Genomic DNA, 24,136 nt, shown 5'->3' with positions numbered 1-24,136 from the left:
CATACTTTTAAAAAGAAGAATATACTTAAGTGTGAACTTAATGTAATGTTTCCAGACACTTAATTGCATGCTAACACATTCAGAACAATTAACCACACTTTTAACAAGGGAAGGTTCAAATGGCCCTCACCCTGTGGCTGGCTGCCTGTAGGGGTCGTCTGGGAGCCCGTATGAACTGGGCGGTCTTCCTCTCAGGCCGGACCTCCTTCCACCTGCTCCTACAGGGCTGTAGTCATCATAATCAGTTGGCACATAGTCTGGACGTCCCGGCTGGGATTCGGGGTACACAGGGGGGCCGTAAGGTGGGAGGTATCCTCCTCTCCCAGGTAGAGGCCCCGGGCTGAAGCGCTCATAATAACGAGGAGAGTAAGGCGGAGGACCCAGCTCATTACACAGAGCCTCATAGGCCTCTAATCAGGAGTCAAAAAGACACATGACTGAGTTAAACTGGATGTGTGTTATCAGGGTCGGACAAAATTCAGAATTAGGTCCAGATTTACTAAACGGCGAATTATCGTAAGAGCGCAATTCCAAAAAAAGCTGGGATGGGAGTGAAAAGTTCTGCGCGTGATCTAACAGACGCAAATGAAAGAACACAGACGCAGTCGGATCATTTGCATAATGACAAACGCCATCTACCAAGAGCAGGGCATATTAGCGTCTGGTTAAAGACATGTTTTTTTGGGGCGGTAAATAATGACACAAATACCAATAAATTTACTAGCACAATCATTAGTAAATCGCTCACATAAAATGTTGCGTCTGAAACAGAAACTCCTACAAATGCATATGCAATAATGTCAGCTGCAAAAATAACCCTGTCCACACCTTTTCAGCGCTAATTCTTCTCTGCATGTCTTTAGTAAATCCTTACAGTAGTTTTTTTTTTTTTTTAACGCCAAAAGAGAGTTTGTGCTGGCGTAAAAAATCTAGCCTTTAGAGTTTAGTCAGAATCACACATTTGTAATGATGAAGTTGCAATTTAGTACATTTAAAATACTAAATATACTATATAGCTATAATATAATATAATATAATATAATATAATATAATATCAAATAACCCACTACAGTTAAAATTATATTCAAGTACTTTACATGTGCTTTAGTATGTTAGTCAACACATCAAAATAAGTGTCCTTCTTTTAAACATGACAAAAGATTAAAACATAATTAAAATGTACTTTAAAGTAAAACTTTTAATTTGACATTATTACAAAGTGCACTATTTTAAGTGTGTTAAAAAAAATATCTCTTTAAGTGCACTTAAGTGGCCTTTTATTTCATTAATATTTTATTATCTGCAATAACAGATTTTTAAAAATATACTTTTAATATCTGAAGTACACTACAAGTGCACATTCAATACAATTATGCTTTTTCACAAGGGTTGTAAGCCTGATTTAATGTGTTTTGGCTTGATTTTTGAAGACTTTAGAGCATTCTAAGAGATGACATGTTCTTCCACTGTCTGTTCAATTTATTATTATTGTTAAATTAAATCAAAATTCAAAAGCTGAACTAAATTTAAAAGGCTTTGTCAATCCAGTTCTGAATGTGTGTGTGTGTGTGTGTGTGTGTGTGTGTGTGTGTGTGTGTGTGTGTGTGTATACCTTCATCTCTGCGGGGGCAGAGGGCACACTGCAGACCCCAAGCCTCACCAAACATACAACAGCACTCAGTAAAGGTCAGCTGAGTTCCTAACAAAGGACTCTGACACACCAGACTAGCTGTGACGTGACGCCAACAGAAGTTTAAGTTCTCATCTGAGAAAAGCATAGAAAGAAAGACAGCAGATATTCATTAAAATGCTCTTAAAGTTGTCATTTAACACATCTGGCAACAATTTTTTTCTTTGCATTCCTAAAGGGACAGTTCATCCAAAAATGAAAATTCTCATGTTGTTCCCGACTCAAAAGACTTTCATTCATCTTGGAAACACAAATGAAGATATTTTTAAATAAACGGAAGCTCAAATTTGCATCACACAAGCATGTTTACGCTTCCACAACAACCAATAAGGTTTAAAACAAATAAAAGTCAAGTCATACTGACGTGTGTGTGGCAAGCTATAATAAATGATCTGTGGAGTATTTTGAGCTAAAACTTCACAGACACATTCTGGGGACACCAGAGACTTATATTATGTATGTTATGTAAAGTGGTATTATAGGTCTCCTCAAATGAAAATGAAATTCTTATGCGTTTGGAACGACATGCGGGTTTATTTTTGGCTGAAAAATCCCTTTAGAATTAAACTCTTTAACAAAGGCTGTAATTTATTTAAAAATATACAATAAAAATGTATAGTAGTACAATAAAATATAATTCCGTTTTCAAAAGTACAAAAATATATTTTAAAATAAAAATAGTCACAGAGCCGGCATCAAAGGCTAGTGGCTACTAAATTTTCTGTAATCTACTCTCAGTAAAGTTGGTGTTGGAGTGTATTTTTGCATCTCTTACCCTCAGTGAGTCCACTTGCATTGACGCAGTTGCGCTGCGTGTCATCCAACACTAGAGGAGACTCACACGTACAGTAAAACGTTCCCAGTGTATTTACACACAAACCACCTGTACAGGTATCCTCACTTTGACATTCATCATTATCTGCAGAAACACACAGACACAGAGTCACAACATCACTGTCTACTGATCTAGCATCTTGCAATGAGTCTGTGTCCAGAGCGTTTTGAGAGCTGACCGATGCACTCCAGCAGATCCGTGTCGTAGTAGAATCCGCTGGAACAGTAACAGGCGTAGCCGGGAATGTTGTTGACACACACACCGCCTTTACACACCTCCGGATAAAACAGCTTACACTCATCCACATCTGTCCGGGGGTCAAGCAGACAACCACACTCGGATTAGAAACAACAATACTGAGAGACTTATGGGATGTATTTGTCTGTCCGTGCATTTGTTTTACCCTTGTAGCTGAATGCTCCCGTTTCCATGGTAACGTACCCTCTTCCGCTGGGACACAACGTCTGGAATTCGGCTAAAAGGAGAGTTATTGATGATGGGGGAAAAGAGGTGTGCTTAATTGTATTGAATGTGCACTTGTAGTGTACTTCAAATCTTAAAAGTATATTTAAAAAAAACTTTTTGAGGAAAATATTCCAGGATTTTTCTCCATATAGTGGACTTCACTGGGGTTCAACGGGTTGAAGGTCCAAATGTCAGTTTCAGTGCAGCTTCAAACGATCCCAGACAAGGAATAAGAGTCTTATCCAGTGAAAACATCAGTCATTTTCTAAAAAAATTTAATTTATATACTTTTTAACCACAAATGCTCGTCTTACACTGGTCTGTGATGCGCCACGCATTACGTAATCACGTTGGAAAGGTCATGCATGACGTAGGCGGAAGTACCACATTAGAGCAAAAACCTCCATCTCATTTTCTTTTCGTTGTTTTACCTTTTTTTGTAAAGGTCGTTTGACTTAGTCTTTGCACATTCGCTTTGTAAACACTGGATCGATACTTCCGCCTACGTCACGCGTGACCTTTCCAACGTGATTACGTAATGCGCGGCGCATCACAGAGCAGTGCAAGATGAGCATTTGTGGTTAAAAAGTATATAAATGTTACTTTTTTTAGAAAATGTCCGATGGTTTCTCTAGATAAGACTCTTATTCCTCGTCTGGGATCATGTAGAGCTCTTTGAAGCTGCACTGAAACTGACATTTGGACCTTCAACCCGTTGAACCCCAGTGAAGTCCACTATATGGAGAAAAATCCTGGAATGTTTTCCTCAAAAACCTTCATTTCTTTTCGACTGAAGAAAGAAAGACATAAACATCTTGGATGACATGGGGGTGAGTAAATTATCAGGACATTTTAATTCTGAAGTGAACTAATCCTTAAAAAGTATGCTAAAGTGCACTTGTTTTTGATGAAGCCTTTCTCCAGTGTTAATGTGTGTGTGTTCACCTGTTCCAGCTTCGGGGCAGATGTCATACTGACACAGGAGGCCCCAGCCCTGTCCGGCCGTACAGCAGCACTCCTGCAGCGTCGTGTTTTGAGACAAGATCTTGCACGAGTACGGCTCGGATACGCCGTAGTAACACTCTTTTATTTCTCCGGGCCGAGTTTGCGGCAGAGAGCCAGACACCGACCCAGAGGACCCACCAGAACCACGGCCGGATGAGGAAGAGGAAGCTCCGCCGGACAGGCTCAGTCGACCTGCAGTAAATCCACACACATCAGTCCTGAAGTACAATATATGATGTAACTTTAAACTGGAAAAAATTCAAAGGGGTCCAATCAGGAAAAAAAAAAATCTATTTTTCCTTGATCTTTTGAAATAAAGAATTCTGGTTTAATATAAGTATCATTAAGCTTTCAGAACTCAAGAATTCACAATTTTCAAAAATCCCTTATAAATAAGAAATGCGCTTAATTGTATTGAATGTGAACTTGTAGTGTATACTTAAAATCTTAAAAGTATATTTAAAAAAACTGTACTTGCAGATAATATAATATTAATGAAATCAACGGCAACTTAAGTGCACTTACAGAGATACACTTTCATGACTGTTTCTTAACACACTTAAGTACACTTTTAAAAAGTGCACTTCGTAATAATGTCTAAGTACATTTAAACCATTACGTATTAATATTTTGGTCATGTTTTAAAGAAGGACACTTATTTTGATGTGTTGACTAACATACTAAAGCACATGTAAAGTACTTGATTATCATTTTAACTGTAGTGTGTGATTTCCTATTGCATTTAAAGTTATTTTAAAATGTACCAAATTACAACTTCATCATTACAAATTTTTAGTTTATCATAAATTCTTGTCAGTACATTCAGCAGTACACTTTAACCATATTCAAAGACAATAGAAGTAATTTTGAAATGACATATAAAGATGTACTTCAGTGGGTCAAAAAGCACTCTTAAGTTCAACTAATTGAATTTAACAAAGTTTAAACACCAATTTATTGCAATTAACATTCCATTAAGTGTCAGTTTTGCAATTAAGTATATATATCTTTAAAAAGTAGTATTTTTAAAAGTGTGTTCACAAGGGATAATATTCTTTCAATAACAAAAGGTACCACTAAAGTTCAGTCTATCTAAAAGTAGATTATTTATCCAATATTTGCATGTGGATCTCTTTGCACGAGAATCATTATTTGCACAACACAGAATTGCTGTTACAAATCGATCACTCATAAGGTTGCTTCCTATGTAGGCAGCAGAAGTCAAGCAGCTGACTAGTTTTTGGAGCAGAGGCATTGTGTTTGTTGTTATATTGTTTGGTTTGTATGGTTTTATTATGTTCATGCTTTGTAAAGCACCTTTATGGCAGCAATATAAAGTAAACTTATTAATACTGTTATTATTTTCACCATTATTATTATTAGCAGGTGTTCTAGTATTGCCAGTAGAGGGCAGCACTGAAACAGAGTTACTATGTTCCTGCTTGAGGTACAGTAGAGTTGTGTGTGAGTTTGTGTTACCTGCGCTCTCTCTGTTCACACACTGCCTTGTGAGCGGGTCAAATTCCTCCTGTCCGTTCTCACACTCGCACGTGAACGATCCCTCGACATTCCAGCAGTGTGCAGATCCGCAAACACCCTGCATCGTCTCACACTCGTTTATGTCTGCATAGAAAGAGACACGGAGCGGTTTAATAGAGGGGAACAAAACACAGTTTCTTCTAATAAACTGAACTTTCTGATTGTGAAAAAGAAGTGTGCTTACTTGTAGTGTACATTAAATCTTAGGGGTACGTGCAGATATTATGATATTAAAGGGATAGTTTACATTGTGTTCAACAGAAGAAAGTCTCATACAGGTTTGGAACAACTTGAGGGTGAGTAAGTAATGATAAAATTTTCATTTTTGGGTAAACTATGCCTTTAATGTACTCTCTTTAAGTACAATTAAGTGTACTTTCATGAATACATTTCTTAACACACTTAAGTACACTTTGTAATAATGTCAAATTAAAAGTTTTACTTTAGAGGACATTTTAAATCATTATGTTTTAATGATCTTTTGTCATGTTTTAAAGAAGTGTTGACTAACATACTAAAGCACATGTAAAGTACTTGATTATAATTTTAATTACATTTAATGTTAATATATTATAATGTTCTAAATTGCAACTTCATCATTACAAATGTGTGATTACAAATAAATTTAAATACATGACCAGTTTCAATAGAAATTACATTAAAGTATATTTTAGAAATTACATAGAAAGATGTACTGAAGTCCTACTTAAGTGGTTTACTTAAGCACTCTTAAGTTCAACTAATTGCATTTAATATAAATAGAAACTATAATAAACTTGAATTTAATAACATGTTAATAACATGCAATTAAGTGTCCAAGTTCACACTTAAGTATATTATTTTAAAGTATATTATTTCCATAATAAGTACTCTTTATAAAAGTATACTAAAGTGCACTTCTTTTTCACAAGGGTAAACTCTTTTAGGACTTAAGCCCTACTTAAGCTCTCTTACGTTTAACTAATTGCATTTAATATAAATTTTAACTATAATACATTTTCATTTAACCATAAATAACATGCAATTAAGTGTCTGGAAACATTACATTCAGTTCGCACTTAAGCATATTATTTTAAAGTATATTATTTTCATAATAAGTGCTCTTTTTAAAAGTGTACTTAAGTAAGTATATTATTTTGAAGTGTATTATTTCTATAGTAAGTGCTCTTTTTAAAAGTATGCTAAAGTGCACTTCTTTTTTACAAGGGTAAACTCTTTTAGGACTTAAGCCCTACTTAAGCACTCTTATGTTTAACTAATTGCATTTAATATACATTTTAACTATAATACATTTTCATTTAATTGTAAATAACATGCAATTAAGTGTCCAAAAACATTACATTCAGTTTTTATTACATTCATTATTATTTTAAAGTATATTATTTCCATAATAAGTGCTCTTTTTAAAAGTGTGCTTAAGTAAGTATATTATTTTGAAGTGTATTATTTCCATAGTAAGTACTCTTTATATAAGTATGCTAAAGTGCACTTCTTTTTCACAAGGGTTCTACAGACACTCAACTCACCCACACACATCTGTCCATCGCCTGTGGACTCGTATCCCTGGTCGCACAAACACTGATACGTGCCAATCAGATTCTGGCAGAAGGCGTGGAGTCCACACACCGTCTCATTGGCACACTCGTTGATGTCTGCGAGAGAGACTCTGTTGTCATTCTGTGTCTTGTTATGTTTTGAGTGATTTGTGTAACACTTACCCACACACTCTCCTGTGGCTGTGATGTGGTATCCAGGCTCGCAGGACGCCACACAGCGGAAAGAGCCAATGGTGTTCTCACAGCGCTGCGATCCACACAAAACCCCCTCTGAGTCCAAACACTCGTTCACATCTGCAGGAGGAAACAGCTTCAGCTGAGTTCTGCCCTACATACACACTCATCCATGTGTGATATCATCGCTTGTGACAGACTGAGACTTCTGCTGTTTTTGTGCTCTCCGTATGGGTGCTTTTTCTATTAACATCACATTTTAATCACAAATAAAGCTTTAAACGATCTAAAAACAATAATTCTAGTTATAAAGTCAGAAGTGTGTGATATAAACTCTTAATTGCGAGTTATAAGGTTATAAAAAATGTGACAACAAAAGTGAGAATCAAATTAGTTCTACACACAAGAGCATTTTAAGGACAATAACCAGACAAATGTTAAAATAAATCATTATTTTTAATAATTCAACAGTCCATCGTCAGTTATTCCTTACATGTTTTATTTAATATTTTATTACATGTCATGCAGAAGAAAAAATAGATATTGTGGTCACAAATAAAGAAATAATTTCTATGTTTTCATTAAATCATGGCCATGTTGTGCTAATTATTTCCCTAATTTTTAATTTAGTTAAATTGTGGCGATATCTTGTTTTTTTTTCCCCGATGTCATAAGCGGGCCTCTGTAATTTATATATATAACATTTTATTTTATATCATTTTGTTTCATTTGCAGTTGGAAAAATAGATATTGCTAAAAAAAAAAATCATTTCCATGACTTATTAACTTGTGGCCACTTTTTAGGTTTCCAAATTAAAGTGAAGGATCAAATTAGTACAACATGTCCATACTCTTAAGCAGATTGGAATCTATTGGAATTTCTGGTATGGCTTTAAACTGGTTCCGTTCCTATCTCACAGACCGCATTTAATTTGTACAACTTAAACAGTTTAAATCAAAACCCACTTATGTTGTCACTGGTGTTCCACAGGGCTCTGTCTTGGGACCTCTTTTGTTTCTTATCTATCTTTTACCAATTGGCATAATTTTTAGGAAATATGATATTCATTTCCATTGTTATGCTGATGACACCCAACTTTATCTGTCTTATAAATCTTCCTCGCCTATAAATAAAATGTATAATAATAATAATAATAATAACATTGCCATGATTTAACTACATTGTAAAATGAGGAAACAAATTCCCTGTCTTATTTTTATCTATCTTGACCAGGGCTTTTTATTTTATTTTATTTTATTTTATTTTATTTCATTTTTTATTATTTTAATATTTTATTTTTATTTTATTTTATTTTTCAATTTTTTTTTTTAAATATTTCATTATTTTATTTTTTTATTATTATTTTATGTTATTATTTTATTTTTAAAACATTTTAGTACTTTATTTTTATTAATTTTTTTGTAAATATTTCATTATTTTATTTTATTATTTTTTAAAAATATTTTATTATTATTTATTTTTTTATTTAATTTTATTTATTTATTTTTTAAATTATTTCAATATTTTATTTTATTTGTATTATTATTTCATTTTTTTAATATTTTATTTATTTTTATTTTTTATTTAATTTTATTTATTTAATTATTTTTATTTTTATTTCATTATTTTATTTTATCTTATTTAAAGGATCATTGTCCCCAATACTGTTGTCATTGTTAAAAAACACAATCGTTTAACAACCAGAAATATGATTAATTTTACTTCATAATCTGAGAGCAGTTTTATTAAATATCATTTTGTTGTCCAGTCAATTAAGGAAGTACAAGTAAAACAGAAATAAGAATTATATTCAAAGCAATTAATATAACTGCTGTAAAAGCAGTTATATGACACATTTTTTCAGTATGAATTATCAACAAAGATGTTGTGATACAAGTAACATTTATGGTTGTGTGTGAGTGTTGCTGGTGTGTGTTTGTGATTGAGAGTGCGTGTGAGTTTTTACCCAGGCAGGCTGTTCTCTCTGGGTTGGTGGTGAAGCCGGTTTGGCAGTGGCACAGAAACGATCCCTCGGTGTTGCTGCAGCGGCCGTCCTGGCAAACTCCCTCTTGAGTGCACTCGTCCACATCTGGTAACACACATGCACACAGACCACATGACATCATCGCAAGCAGAAGCCATCAGTAAGGCTCAGGCTCAAAACACTTGTACTCCTGACAGTGTGTCTCAGCCCTGAACGACACAGGCTGAGCTGGAGTTACAGGAACAGGAAGACCAAATGTGATATAATGTTGATTATATGATGTCAAACACAATTAGGAACCTTTAAAATAGCATAATAGGGGCAATTAAAACTATATGCTCTTCAAAGACAAAATGATGCAATACATACAATAACTGATATATAATCAGGTTGACTGCAGTATCTGAGTAGGAGTGTGCAGATGTTTTCCTTTATCACATTATCTGCGTAATTATCCTGCATCTTGATTTTATCTAATAGGGTGTGTGGTGGACGTGTCGAATGGAGACATGTTTACTTCATGCTTTTGAGTAATGCAGTTATGTGAATCGTTTCATCCGAGAATTAAAACATTTGAGAGATTTTCTTTTAAAACAACTCCCTAATGACAACTGAAGAATTCAGAAAACAATCCAAACCCAAGGTCGGTAAGAAAGGCACTCATCACACTATAGCTTTTATACGTAAAATGAATTATATCACGTCTGGTGACGTCTCATTATATCACTATATATCACGTCTGGTGTCATACCTTGGCAGGACGTCCCGTTAACGGTGCTCTTGTAGCCTAGTGCGCAAACGCACTTAAACGAGCCTTCTGTGTTCATACACTCTCCGCGCGGGAAGCAGAAATCTCCTTCCAGACACTCGTTAATGTCTGCGCCAGACGGATGACAGAATGCCATAGTGGGAGAAATTAGTTAAAAACAAACTCATATTTGAAAACAGCATATTCTGAGCAGCCTGAGAGAGTATGAAGTGTGCGGTCAGTGGTTTCTTCCTTTGAACTGAATGAGAATTTAATGTAATATTTTCTCTGAATTCTGACTGACCTCGACACTGGCGTCGCGGACCAGCTGCTCTGTATCCTGGTAAGCAGTCGCAGCGATACGACCCGTCCGTGTTCACACACGCGCTCTGCGGCCCACACATGTGAGGACTCTCACATTCGTCAATGTCTGGAGGGAAAACAAACAGGAAGGGATGGTTGTGATGATGCAGAACTATAAAAGCTGTGCCTGTATTAATGTGTTTGAGTCTGGCAAGCCAGAAACTGGGCTTTGTCTGCCATGCTAAACATCAAACATCATATCTTCTTCCTTGTAGCCTCCTTATAGTGTCAATCAAGGTTTTTGCAAGAATTTAGTTTTAATGACCATTTTAAACCATCTTCTTTGACCCTCTGAATTAAGCAGGCTGCTTTTTGCCACCGTCTTTAAGACATTATGTAAAATGCCTGTGGAGGATTTTGAGTGCCATAGTAATAAATAAATGTTTCATTGAAAGTGTCAATTGAAAAAAAATGTGTCAGTAAAATTTGTGGTTTAAATAAATAATGAAATGTGTTAATGAAATGAATAAATCATGAAATGTGCCACAAATAAATGTTTAAAAAATAAATAAATCATGTCAATAAAATGAATAAATATGTTTTTTTTTCTAAAAATCATGAATGTCAATAAAATAAATGTTTTAAATAAACGATAAAATGTGTTAAAATGAATAAATATGTTTTTAAAAAAATAATAAATCATGAAATGTGTCATTAACCACAAACAAATGTTTAAAAAAATAAATGAATCATGTCAATAAAATGAATAAATATGTTTTTTTTTCTAAAAATCATGAAATGTCAATAAAATAAATGTTTTAAATAAATTATAAAATGTGTTAAAATGAATAAATAAATGTTTTAAAAAATAAATAAATCGTGTCAATAAAATAAATATGTTTAAAAATAAATAAATGATGAAATGTCAATAAAATAAATGTTTTAAAAAAACAAATACATCATGAAATGTGTCAGTAACCACACATAAATGTTTAATAATGAAATGTGTCAAAATATTTATTTAAAAAAAAAAAAAAAAAAAAAATCACAAAATGTCAATAAAATAAATGTTTTAAATAAATCATGAAATGTGACAATAAAATAATTAAATATGTTTTAAAAAAATAAAAAAATCATGAAATGTGCCAGTAACCACAAATAAATGTTTAAAAAAATTAATGATGAAATGTGTCAATAAAATAAATAAATATGTTTATTTTAAAGAAATCACAAAATGTGTCAATAAAATAAATGTTTTAAATAAATAATGAAATGTCAATAAAATAAATAAATAAATATGTTTAAAAAATAAATAAATCATGAAATGTCAACAAAATGAATAAATGTGTATTTGGTTTTTTTTTTAAATAACGAAATGTCAGTATAATAAATGTTTTAAATAAATCATGAAGTGTGTCAATAAAATAAATAAATAAATATGTTTAAAAAATAAATACATCATGAAATGTGTCAGCAACCACAAAAAATTATGAAATGTCAATAAATTTGTTTTAAATAAATTATATAAATATGTTTTTAAAAAAATCATGTATCACTAAAATGAAAAACAAATAAATAATCAAATGTCTCAATAAATACTGTAAATGTCAGCATCAAATGTACATTTTTTTATTTATTTATTTATGATGTTTTATTACTTATTTATTTACTGAAATATTTCATGGTTTATTTATTAACTCATTTTATTTATTTTTTGAAAATACATTCATTATTTTTACTGACATTTCATGATTTATTTTTATTTAAATATTTTTAAATTACTTATCAAAATAGATTTTTTATTTAATTTTTTAAGCTAGTTTGTTTCTGTAGTCTGCATATCATTTTATATAATATTATTTTGAAGGTGAAGGGTTTTGAGACAGATGTGTTGAGTCTTCTTCCTTCCAACCCTCCCTCGACCCGGCCACCTTTCATCTCACTATCCACATTATACAAACACAAAATCCAGGCGGATGTAGATAATTGTGCCCAAACACGTGGCTGAGATTTGAGTCCTGCCATCTGTAGGCCATATGCCCCCTCTCACACTGCACTCCTCATCAAGAGAGAGAAAGGAAGGAAGACGATAGAGAGACCGTGAGCCTCTCCCTGGAAGAATGAAGCTCTGACACATTTGATGCGGTTCATTTGCCAAAGCCAACTTTCTGCACTACATCCTTTATTTTGTGGCGAGATGGATCCGCCAACGAAGCAGCTGTTTGCACTCAGAGAACTTCAAGATGACTTGAAAGTATGCACAACAAGTATTTACGAAGATTAAAACTGACACAGTGAGTCGGATGTCGGAAACGCCTGTGGTTGCGGTCTGCATTTCGAGGTTAAGCTCGTCTAACCTGTGCAGCGTCCGTTCTGCATGCTGTGCCCGTCTCTGCAGGGGACACACTTGTACGAGCCCGGAGAATTCAGGCACTGCTGACCGGGACACTGCAGTGGGTCCAAACACTCGTCAATGTCTAATAAAGAAAGAAATGAAAAGCTTATTAGATAAAGTGAAATAAAAGGATGAAATGACAACCCTGTGTGCTCTTTTACCCGTGCAAGCGCCGTCCTGTAGCTGGAAGCCCACGGCGCACACACATCTGAAGCTGCCGGGAGTGTTTTTACATTGGCCGTTAGTGCAGCGTGTCGGGTTTTGACTACATTCGTCTATGTCTGAAAACACACAAGTGAGACAGCACAAATGTATTAAAGCGGACCCTTTTACAAGATGTAATATAAGTCTCTGGTGTCCCCAGAATGTGTCTGTGGAGTTTCAGCTCAAAATAGCCCACAGATCATTTATTATAGCTTGTCAAATTTGCCTCTATTTGGGTGTGAGCAAAAACACACCGTTTGCGTATGTCCCTTTAAATGCAAATGAGCTGCTGCTCCCGCCCCCCTTTTCAGAAGAGGGCGGAGCTTTAACAGCTCGCGCTTCGGTCACTCAACAACAACAAAGCTGGAGAATCTCACGCAGCCAAAATGAGGATTGTCAGTAACGGTGTTCAGCCTTACATTGTTCAAACCGGAGTTGACACTGATGGAGAGACTCAGGAACGATAAAAACATTGACAGCCAATCAGAATTCACCAGACTTTAAAGAGCTCAAGCATTTAAAGTGGCAGATGACAAAGCTGCAGCGCACGCTTAGAATAAACAGAACAATATCATCTGTTGGTGTGGATGCTAATAGTTATCATTATTGTAATCTTTATAGTTATTGAGCCTTAAGTCTGTCCCTCACAGCCTCGTTTTCATCCACGTTAAATTCAATATGGCGTCTAACCAGACTAAGTTTTAGTGGTGCGATCAAGTCAGAAAGATGGTTTTTACGAGTTGAACGCACACAAAAGCCCTGAGTTTCTGAGTTTGGGGGCGTGTCAATAAGAAAACATGTAAGATGCAATGAATGCAGCATCTGTATAGACGATAAATTTGTTGAAATGAATGAAATTATTATTATTATTTACAATAAATTTAAGTTACACGTACCAAATACGATAGCATTTTAAAATTATGATATTTTATTGACTAGAATACACTGTAAACCCTAACACTCAAAATAATGCATTGGTTTGAGTAGGACAATCTTAAATTAAACAAATTAGTTCAGTTAAATTAAGTATTTAGCACTTTGCTTTTCTTTTGAGTTCACAGAACCGATATATTTTAAGTAAACTGAACTGTTTCATTGTTTTGAGTTTTATGAACTCATTTCTTTTAATTTGGATAAAGCCAGAATGCTTTCCCTATGGCACTCGAAGGGGAGAGCAAATGCTAAAATTAAGTGTTATATAATGTTTTTTTGTGCCAGATTAATGTTCAGTAGGAGATTTAGTAGTGAGATTTAGTAGAAGAGTTTCTGTTAATGTGGGTTTTTGGAGAGTTACCATCATGGTGACGAGTCCACATGCGGCTTGGTTTGAGAGCATGTTAAATTTTTATATTGCTGTAATCATTCAGCAAGTGTTATACCATGCTATTGCTAACATGTTAGCAAATTAGCATTTTCTGAATTAGCTTGTTATAGCTAGCTAAATTTCCACTAATAATAATTTTACATTGGGATTACATGATAATCTTAAGTTAAATGTATGAATTAGTTTACTCATATATTTCAATTTAATAACAATTAAAATCTATAAGTACAAAATAAAAATCTGCCTGTCACAGTTACTGTATGTTCAGTTTAGTTTAGTTATGGACTTTTAGTTTGTATTTCTTCAGTTCCTGTTTTTCTTTGCTAGATTTCCCGCCACTCGTTAGTTACATAAAAGGAATTGCGACTCTCACAATATAAGTCTGTTTGGTAATTTTGATAGTGCAACGCACTTTGGTCAACTTGTGTTGTTTTTAAACGTGCTATAGAAATAAATGTTGACTGTGACTGTGTCTCATAATTGCATGAAGACTTAAAGAAAGAAAGAAATAAACACTTCCCCTTTATTTATTTATTTTTTTAACCTAATTTAATCCGTGTTATTGTCAACTGCACGTGTGTAGATTGACATGAAGTAATACCTTGGCAGCGTCCATCATGAAGCTCAAAGCCCGGCTGACAGGAGACACACTTGAAGGAACCAACCGAGTTCACGCACTCTTTTCCTGGGCACTGAAGCTCATTTTCACATTCGTTCACATCTGGAACAAAAAGGCAATTTTCATTTAACATGCAATTAAGTCTCCCAAAACATACATTCAGTTCATACTTATTTCTGTACTAAGTACTCTTTTTAAAAGTATGCTGAAGTCTTCTTCTTTTTCACAAGGGACATGTTGCTCAGTTCTGTCATGAAGCTCATACCTTTGCAGATGTTTCCCTCCAGTCTGAATCCAGGGCGACACAAACAGCTGTAACTTCCCACGTTATTCTCACACCGGCCGTTAACACACAGCTCAGGAGTCTGACGACACTCGTCAATATCTGACACAAATAAACAACTTGTTCATTATACAATAGGCTTCATGCTTTCTCTGCTGGAAACTACAGCTCAAACCAGATTCAGATACATTTCAGCTGGTTATAAACTGGTTTAGGTAGTTAATCAACTGGACTTTCAAGTGTTGGGGCTGAAGTCAACCGGGTAGATCATCTTGGTCAATCAGATACATGCAGGAGATCAGGAACACAAAGCACACTAAACTGACAAAGAACAACTGAAACATAGAGGTAGAACAAAGGACACTAAACTAGACACAGGTGAAAATATGGGTAACTGTTAACAAACAAGGACATAATCAGTGAGCAAGGAAACCAAAACTAAACAGAGCAGGGAAACAGGAACTAATGGAAACAAGGCAGAATGTCAAAGTTAACAGAACAGAACATAAACCTGATAATTATATTGACCTACATTAAGTAACATTCTGGCTTATGTCTGAAGAAAATATATTGATTAAGTATGCTGGTCTTTATAATAAATAATCTTTTTACTTGTCTTTGGGTTAAAATTAAATCAAAATTTAAGGTTTGAATCAAACCATAAATATAATTTGAGAAAAATAAATAAATTTTGCCTTAAAATTCTGCCTTAAAATTTTAAGTCAAACTTAATCAAATTTGAAGCTGTTAAATATTTGAGTCTATCTATCTATCTATCTATCTATCTATCTATACAACCGGCCACAGATGTGTTGTAGTTACCTGAGCATGCTCCATTTTTAAGGCTAAATCCAGGCCTGCAGGAAACACACCTATACGATCCCTGAGAGTTCACACACTCCTGTCCAGGACACTGTAATGGATCTTCACACTCATTCACATCTGCGTCCACATGCACACACACATATTACTTACAATATTTATTTCAACCTCAGTTTTTCATAATTGGTTTTATATGAAAAATCATACCTGTGCAGGTGCCGCCCTGCAGTCTGTACCCAGTTCTGCACACACACCTGAAGCTGCCAAGTGTGTTTTCACACAGTCCATTCGAGCAAGGAGAAGGCGTCTGACGGCATTCGTCAATATCTGGACAGATAACAACATCCTTCTTTTAGGGTCTGTACATATTTCACACGTTATCACTTGCGGGTTGAAATTAATCATTACCTGAGCATGCTCCATTTTTAAAGCCAAATCCAGGTCTGCATGACACACACCTATACGATCCCTGAGAGTTCACACACTCCTGTCCGGGGCACTGCAATGGGTTCTCACACTCATTCACATCTGTAACATACATATCAATCCATGCACACATGGACACAATCATACTTTGCATCTAAATGTATATTATTGTGACTTAAAAGCATTTTACTCATCTTACCCACACAGGTGTTGGCCTGCAATCTGTATCCGGTTCGACACGTGCATCTGTAGCTGCCTGGTGTGTTTTCACAGCGGCCGTCGGGACACGGGGACCGACGACATTCATCAATATCTGAATGAAAGAAAGATTTTTGTTACCCCGAAAAGCTCAGCTTTACCCTTATAACCCTTGTGAAAAAGAAATGTGCTTAATTGTATTGAATGTGCACTTGTAGTGTACTTCAAATCTCACGTATGTGTACTTGCGGAGTATTTAAAGAGAGTACACTTGACTGTTTCTTAACAAAAGACTAAAGTACATTTTAAAAAGTGCACTTTAAATAATTTTGCTTTAATAATCTTTTATCATGTTTTAAAGAAGTACACTTATTTTGAAAAGCACATGTAAAGCACTTGATTATAATTTTAACTATAGTGTTATTCAATATTGTACTTAAAATTAATATATTTTAAATGTACTAAATTGCAACTTCATCATTACAATTATATATATATATATATATATATATATATATATATATATATATATATATATATATATATATAATCACTTTACCATAAATGCTTGTCAGTACATTCTGCACTATATTTCAAAGACAATAGAAGTAATTATAAAATTATTATATTATAAAGATGTCCTACTTAAGTGGATTAAAAAAATAATGTAAAAGTATGCTAAAGTTTGCTTCTTTTTCACAAGGTAACACAAGATTAGTCTGCAAAGGGAATATTAGGTCACTTTAGATCAGGGTCCAATTCTCACTATTAACTACGACTTTTGCCTCAATAAACTCCTAATTACTGCTTATTAATAGTTAGTAGTTTTGTTTAGGTATGATGTAGGATTATTGATGTAGAATATGCTCATGCAGAATAAGGCTTTACAATTACTAATAAACAGCAAATATCCTAGTAATATGCTAATAAGCAACTAGTTAATGGTGAGAATTAGACCCTAAACTAAAGTGTTACCAAATATTATAGTGATATTTCTGTGCCGTGTGTTACCTGAGCATTGTCCATTGAGCAGATCAAAGCCAGGCCTACAGGAAACACACCTATACGAGCCCTGAGAGTTCACACACTCCTGACCCGGACACCGGAGCGGGTCAACACACTCATCTATGTCTAAGAATAATAAAACACCACATGACGTACGTTTGAGTTCATCAGTTTAATAAATCTCATAAATACTGTTTTGGAGACACATGACTCATTACTATAAAGCAGTACATTTTAATGTTCCTATCCTAAACACTACTGTTCAAATGTTTGGGGTATGTATCCCTAAACAAACAAAAAAGTAAGTAAGCATTATGGGTAAAATGATTTGAATTACCTATGCAGCTGTTCTCCTGTAGCTTGTATCCAGTTCTGCACACACACCTGAAGCTGCCCAGTGTGTTTTCACAGCGGCCGTTAATACAGGGATTGGGCACCTGACGGCACTCATCAAAATCTGTGGAATCCATCACTGATCTCACTGATCTCATACATTATTATATGCACAAACATCCTAGAAAGTCTCATTTACATGATCAGAAAAGTCAACATAAAGAAAGAAATGTTTCTAACCGACACACAGGGTCTGCTGGGAGTTGGTCTGGTATCCCGATGGACACACACAACGGAAGCTGCCCGCCGTATTCTCACACTGTCCCACAGAGCACGGCCTGGGCGTCAACAGACACTCGTTTATGTCTGGAGAGAGAGAGATTGATCCATTGATTGGTTAATACAGTACTGCTAATATTGCTGGCTCCTGTATGATAAATTACTTGTGCTTTTCCTTATTTGTAAGTGGCTTTCAGTGCGTTACACATTACCAAGTCATGCACATGCACACAAAAATTACACTGTTAAAGGCACATTCATTATCGGCAGATGGATACAGAGATGACGAATATATGAGCTGGCTGTCCTCTCAGCAGTGTCACCCTGACCTTTGACCTTTAAAAGCCTTGGACGCATCAGTGAGAAAAAGAGGAATCCTAATCTAAAATACGCTGTGGAAAAATGGCTGTGGAAGGAACATGTAATATCGACTTGATTTAAAAACCCTTTTAGGAGGAACATAAAGATGTTATCTTACATGTTTAGAGTGTAATTTCTTATTCCTTATTATTAAAGTCATGCAGTAACTTCATACCTTGGCAGTGGCCCTGCTGAGGATTGAGTATATATCCAATGTTACACGCACACGTGTGTCTGCCGCCGGGCAGGTCAATACAGCGACCCGACCCGCACACCTGAGGACGCGATTCACACACTCGGGCATCTGGGGGAACCACACACAAGGCCATAAATACCAGTGTAAAATAACTGCATTCAATTGAAAAATTGAAAATATTCTTTTCTTTTGTAAAATGATTGAATATCACATCAGTTTGTGGTTATTTAATCAGATTAGCTCAATCTCAGAGGTATGCTGTGTTCATAACTTGATGGACATTTATTCATTCCTCTCCAAACCAAATTCATCGAACAATCAAACTGGATGCAAATGAGGAGAAAATTACAGAGCTGTATTCAACTCTGCATTTTTCAAGGTTGATATGAATTTGGCGTGACTTCAACTCTGGAAATCAAAGATGTCGGTCATTTATATGAGCAGACCAATTAATTTTCTGGGTGTGCTCACAGTGTCTTGGATAAGACTTGGATAAAGCTCAAAGTATACTTCATTTTTTAGCGCACAGCCTTGCAAAGTATACTTCATTCGACTCGTACGCATACACAGGCGACATGCGTAGTTTTGAGTAATCTCTCGCCACGAGATACAACCCATGTAACTCCTATTCTTTCATGCTAGAGTTGTACAAATGAGGGTACTTCATCTGTCTCCAGTGTCATGAGAAATCGAGCCCCGCCCCCTGCCCCAGGAATCAGGTCTCCTTTAGGACCCAGGCGGTAATGCCTGATCAAAAGTTGTTTTTGTGATGTCTTTATTAATTATAACCTATTTCACTATTTTATGATGTTTATTATACAAACAATATGCTTGAAATATAAAATGAATACCTATGTATTCTATAATAAAACAAACTGGAAACACAACCATGCCTAAAAATGTGTTTTTTTTTTTTTTAGGAGGATAAGGATTGTTGCAACATACTATGTTCTGTAAAAGTAATTTAATATTAATTTCACACAATAATAGCAATGTGGATTAGTTTATTATACATTTTTAATAAATTGTCATGCTAAGTACATACAAACATCATTAATTTGAAACATGTAATTGGGAACTATATTGGAAACAAAAAACATACCTAGTATAATATAAGCTAAGCTAGCAGGCTAATCGGGTATGCTAGTACATTAGCTAACTAAAAAACAGTAAGAACATACTAGTATATGAACCAGGGAATTTAAAAGACATTAATGGTCATTATAACACATTTTAAATGATATAAATCATAATGTGATTTTGCAGGAATTATAATCAGGCACTAAAAATACTACCCATTAAAAGTCCATTGAAGCAATGGGATCACGCAGGGTCCTAAAGGAGACCTGATTCCTGGGGGGATTCGATTTCTCACCACACCGGTCTGTTCGGTTTATGCAGTTTTTCTTCGACTACTTTGTGAATCGACATCCCTAGGGCACGGTTGCCACCTTTTGGTTAAACTAATTACTGCGTTTTGTACAAAGTACAAAAATCCAGCGGAGCGCGTACTCTACTGATGACGCATACTGTACGCTGACCCTCGCGTACGCGTAAAAAGTGAAGTATACTTTAGGCTTAAGTCTTTGTGCTTATCTAGTCACCATAATGACAGCATTAAGTTAGTGTTTGAGTTTGTAGCCTGCCTTTCATTTTAAGACCAAATATCAAGAATCTTCTGAGGAACATTCTCGCTTTTATCCTAAATCTTTCCCAACAGCTATATTAATGTCATTACAATAAAGAACAGATTAAGATCAAATTCATGTAGTTGAGGACATTTTCTTTTTAACTTTTACAGTTTTAACAGCCTAGGCCTAAGAAGTGTAGTGTAGTTGTAGTGTACTTCAAATCTCACGTATGTTTTTAAAAAAAACTGTACTTGTGGAGTACTTAAAGAGAGTACACTTTCATGACTGTTTCTTAACAAAGGATTAACACACTTAAGTACATGTATCATTATGTTTTAGTAATCTTTTGGCATGTTAGTAGACATTCTGTAGTTTCAATTGATGTATTACTTTTATCTGTATGACAAAAAATGTCGGAGTATTTTAAGTCGATTTTGCTGCTATGTGAAGAAAATTTTTTCCGAGTTAAAGAAGCCTAAGCCTAAGAAGTGTGCTTAATTGTATTGAATGTGCACTTTTAGTGTACTTCAAATCTTAAAAGTGTATTTAAGAAGAATATAATATTAATCAAATAAAAAATGCCAGTGAAGTGCACTTAAAGAGTGATGTTTCTTAACACACTTAAGTACACTTTTAAAAAGTGCACTTTGTAATAAATGTCAAGATTTTTTATTTTTTTTATTTTAAAATACATTTTAAATCATTGTTTTAATAATCTTTTGTCAAGCTTTAAATAAGTACACTTATTTTGATGTGTTGACTAACATACTAAAGCACATGTAAAGTACTTGATTACAATTTTAACTGTAGTGTGTGATTCGATATTACATTTAATTAACATATTTTAAATGTACTAAATTGCAACTTCTTCATTGGAAATGTGTAATTGCAAATTTATTTAAATACACGACACACAAGTTTTAATAGAAATGACATTAAAGTATGTTTTAGTTTACCATAAATGTTTGTCAGTACATTACTTTAACCATAATTATGAAATTACATAAATAGTTCTTAAGTATTTAAGTGGGTCAAAAAATTGCAAAACTATAATAAATTTTCATTTAATAACATGCAATTAAGTGTTTGAAAATGTTAGATTCAGTGTCTGTAATAAGTGCTCTTTTTTGAAGTGTGCTAAAGTGCACTTCTGTCTCAGAAGCCTCTGTGATGGCGTACCTTGTCTAGTTGGCAGTGGTCGGGCTGTAGCCGGCACAGGCGGAGGTCTGACTGGAGATATTGGCTGTCTGTTAATCGAGGGCCGGCTGGTTTGCGTCCGGACAACAGCTGTAAACAATTAAATTAAATGAAACACACCTACACAACTGTGTTAACAAATAATAATAAGAAACGTTGTCACTCACGCGTAATCACTCTGACCGGCTGGTTGCTTCCTGTGGCGGCGCTCCCAGGACGGACACTGGAAGGCTGCTGAGGTCTGGCATTTGTGGTTTGAGAGCCGCCGCCTGTTGACAGGTTTGGATTTGGTTGAGTTATAATGATAAACGAACCGGTCTGTGGATTGGCGTCAGGCTGCTGTGGTCTTGTAGATAGAGAGATCGAAGGTTGTTGGACTCTGATGGTTTGCGTGTTAGTCGGTTGTTGGATTCTAGAGCTTGTTGAGTGCGTCCTGGAGCTTTCAGGTTGGGATACTACACCCTGTGTGGATGTGCGGGCATTTTCGGAAACCAAGGGCGGCCCGCCGGTGTCAAGCATCTCAGCTAGTCTTTGGTTAAACTTAACAGCTGAAGCTGAATAATGGTAGCCCGGTCCAGCAGGACAGATCTCTTTGAAGGCAGCTGTGAACACAAAGTTGAAAACCTGTAAACGTCTAATGCAGTCACATTTTCTGTTTCCTAATTGAGTCAGAAATGGGAAGGGTCAACCGGAATAATGCTAGAACCTCAGTTTGTGGCATTTAAATGAAAATGACACAATAAATTCCACCTACTTTACATGTGCTTTATTATGTTAGTCAACACATCATTGTAAGTGTCCTTCTGACAAAAGATTAGTAAAACTTAATTATATAAAATGTACTTTTAAATGTACTAAAATGTACCCTCTGGTGTTGTTCGGTCATTTTAGGAAGAAAAAAAAAAATGTTTTGGAATTTTAAAAAATCGCTACTTTATCGGAATAGTACGAAACGTTGTGACTTTCGTCAGTCAGAAGACTCAAATAAGAGGTTGAAATCAGGTTGATTAAGCTCTGATAAAGCATTCCTGTTCATTTTTGTTGAATTTTGATGTTATATGTAACAAAATGTCCTCCTCTGTGTTCAGGTTTGACTGTAGTTAAATGAATGCAAAAACTGACACTTCAAATCAACATTAAATCTAAACCTTGACAAAAAGTAGTCTTTGAAAATGTATAAATATATATCCAAATCCACAACTTAATAAAAATAAGTATTTATGTCTAAAAACATCTAGAGAATTTACACCACGGCATTACATAAGTTTTTCTTTTTTTACTTCAAATAGACGGCACTAATCTGCCTTCATTTTAAAGGCATTGTCTCTATTGTAACATGAATTATGTAACGTAATAAAAATATTAGAAAATAATAGGTAAAAAAATAATTTAAAAAAATCATATTTTTTGTATTTTTTCAATGGGAAAATTCTGATAATAATTATTGCATAAATATTAATTACTACCATAAAATTATCTCAAAATACAAAATAAAAAATAGTAATGAACAAAATATATATTACACTGATTTTACTGAAAATACAACAGTTACATTTCAGGTGTTTGTTCACTTTTGACCACAAACAGCACAAGTGTGACTCCAAATGAACAATAAGGTTAAAGTAAAACTACTAATTTGACATTATTACAAAATGCACTTTTTAAAAGTGTGTTAAGAAACATAGTCATGACAGTGTACTCTCTTTAAGTGCACTTAAGCACACTTCTTTTTCACAAGGGATATAATAGCTTTGTGTGAGGAACAGATCAACATTTATTATGAAATCTTGCTTTTCAACAAAACACTTGTGCGTCAAAAGGCAACATTTTCAGTGCATCTTGGCTAGCCTTTGGTTAAACTTGTATAATAGTAGCCCGCTCCAGCAGGACACAAAGTTAGATGTTAAAAAAAATGTAAAAGTTCAATGGAGTGTTTCTTAATCGGGTCAGGAATGGGAAGGGTCAACCGGGACAATGTAGAACCGCAACTTGTGGTATTTAAACGAAGACAGACAAATTACACAGTAAATTCAATCTCCTTTGATATTCCTCCAGACATTTTTAAAGAAATATTGCTGGTGGTGTGGGTGGGACGGGGTCCTTGAGGAACAGTTGGACTCTTTGTGTTAAAACCAAATCATGTTGTTTCAATATTCTGTACTAACACACTGTAATGTTCTCTGTGCTGTCATCCATCCTTCTTCCAACTCTTTGCACAAATTTCTGCATTAAAGATGTTCATTCCAATGTAATTGTTTGAACGGACAAGTGCATTCTTTGAATGCTTGAAAAGTTTCTTACCTGAGCCAAAGAAAGGGCATAACTCACACTTCTTCCCCCAGGCTTTTCCCACTCGACTGCAGCAGCAGATCTGTTTGGTGATGTTCCTCAGGATGGGAAGAGAGCAGGAGCCCTGGTTCAGGATACGGAAACACTGGTCCTTCTCCTCCGAGATCACCTTCTGCGCTATGAGGGGGAAAACAATGTGGAGTATAATAGGGATACAGGTTGGGACAGGAATCTAAACATGCAACAGATCGTACATGCAGGCACTAATGCATTTA

The 24,136-nt window shown here is 34.8% G+C and overlaps 1 protein-coding gene across 3 annotated transcripts in view; it reads right to left on the bottom strand.

The window, feature by feature from the left end:
- LOC127499793 (latent-transforming growth factor beta-binding protein 4) overlaps positions 1-24,136 on the bottom strand; it is a 79,801-nt gene that overhangs the window by 2,537 nt on the left and 53,128 nt on the right. For all 3 annotated transcript variants that reach the window (XM_051870393.1, XM_051870392.1, XM_051870395.1), the window contains 27 exons: positions 23,874-24,038; positions 21,740-22,174; positions 21,555-21,662; positions 18,724-18,852; positions 18,150-18,275; positions 17,914-18,033; positions 17,583-17,702; positions 16,573-16,686; positions 16,356-16,475; positions 16,155-16,274; positions 15,948-16,067; positions 15,108-15,227; positions 14,825-14,944; positions 12,857-12,976; positions 12,658-12,777; positions 10,302-10,427; positions 10,001-10,126; positions 9,232-9,354; positions 7,253-7,384; positions 7,061-7,186; positions 5,475-5,618; positions 3,936-4,187; positions 2,929-3,000; positions 2,704-2,832; positions 2,466-2,609; positions 1,613-1,765; positions 131-410 (listed from right to left, as the gene is read on the bottom strand). In XM_051870393.1, coding sequence (XP_051726353.1) covers positions 131-410; positions 1,613-1,765; positions 2,466-2,609; positions 2,704-2,832; positions 2,929-3,000; positions 3,936-4,187; positions 5,475-5,618; positions 7,061-7,186; positions 7,253-7,384; positions 9,232-9,354; positions 10,001-10,126; positions 10,302-10,427; positions 12,658-12,777; positions 12,857-12,976; positions 14,825-14,944; positions 15,108-15,227; positions 15,948-16,067; positions 16,155-16,274; positions 16,356-16,475; positions 16,573-16,686; positions 17,583-17,702; positions 17,914-18,033; positions 18,150-18,275; positions 18,724-18,852; positions 21,555-21,662; positions 21,740-22,174; positions 23,874-24,038 — 3,964 coding nt within the window. The remainder of the gene's footprint in view (positions 1-130; positions 411-1,612; positions 1,766-2,465; positions 2,610-2,703; positions 2,833-2,928; positions 3,001-3,935; positions 4,188-5,474; positions 5,619-7,060; positions 7,187-7,252; positions 7,385-9,231; positions 9,355-10,000; positions 10,127-10,301; positions 10,428-12,657; positions 12,778-12,856; positions 12,977-14,824; positions 14,945-15,107; positions 15,228-15,947; positions 16,068-16,154; positions 16,275-16,355; positions 16,476-16,572; positions 16,687-17,582; positions 17,703-17,913; positions 18,034-18,149; positions 18,276-18,723; positions 18,853-21,554; positions 21,663-21,739; positions 22,175-23,873; positions 24,039-24,136) is intronic.

Source organism: Ctenopharyngodon idella, chromosome 18 (assembly GCF_019924925.1).
Source record: "Ctenopharyngodon idella isolate HZGC_01 chromosome 18, HZGC01, whole genome shotgun sequence".
Classification (NCBI taxonomy): domain Eukaryota; kingdom Metazoa; phylum Chordata; class Actinopteri; order Cypriniformes; family Xenocyprididae; genus Ctenopharyngodon; species Ctenopharyngodon idella.
This window is presented reverse-complemented; position numbering and strand designations above follow the sequence as displayed.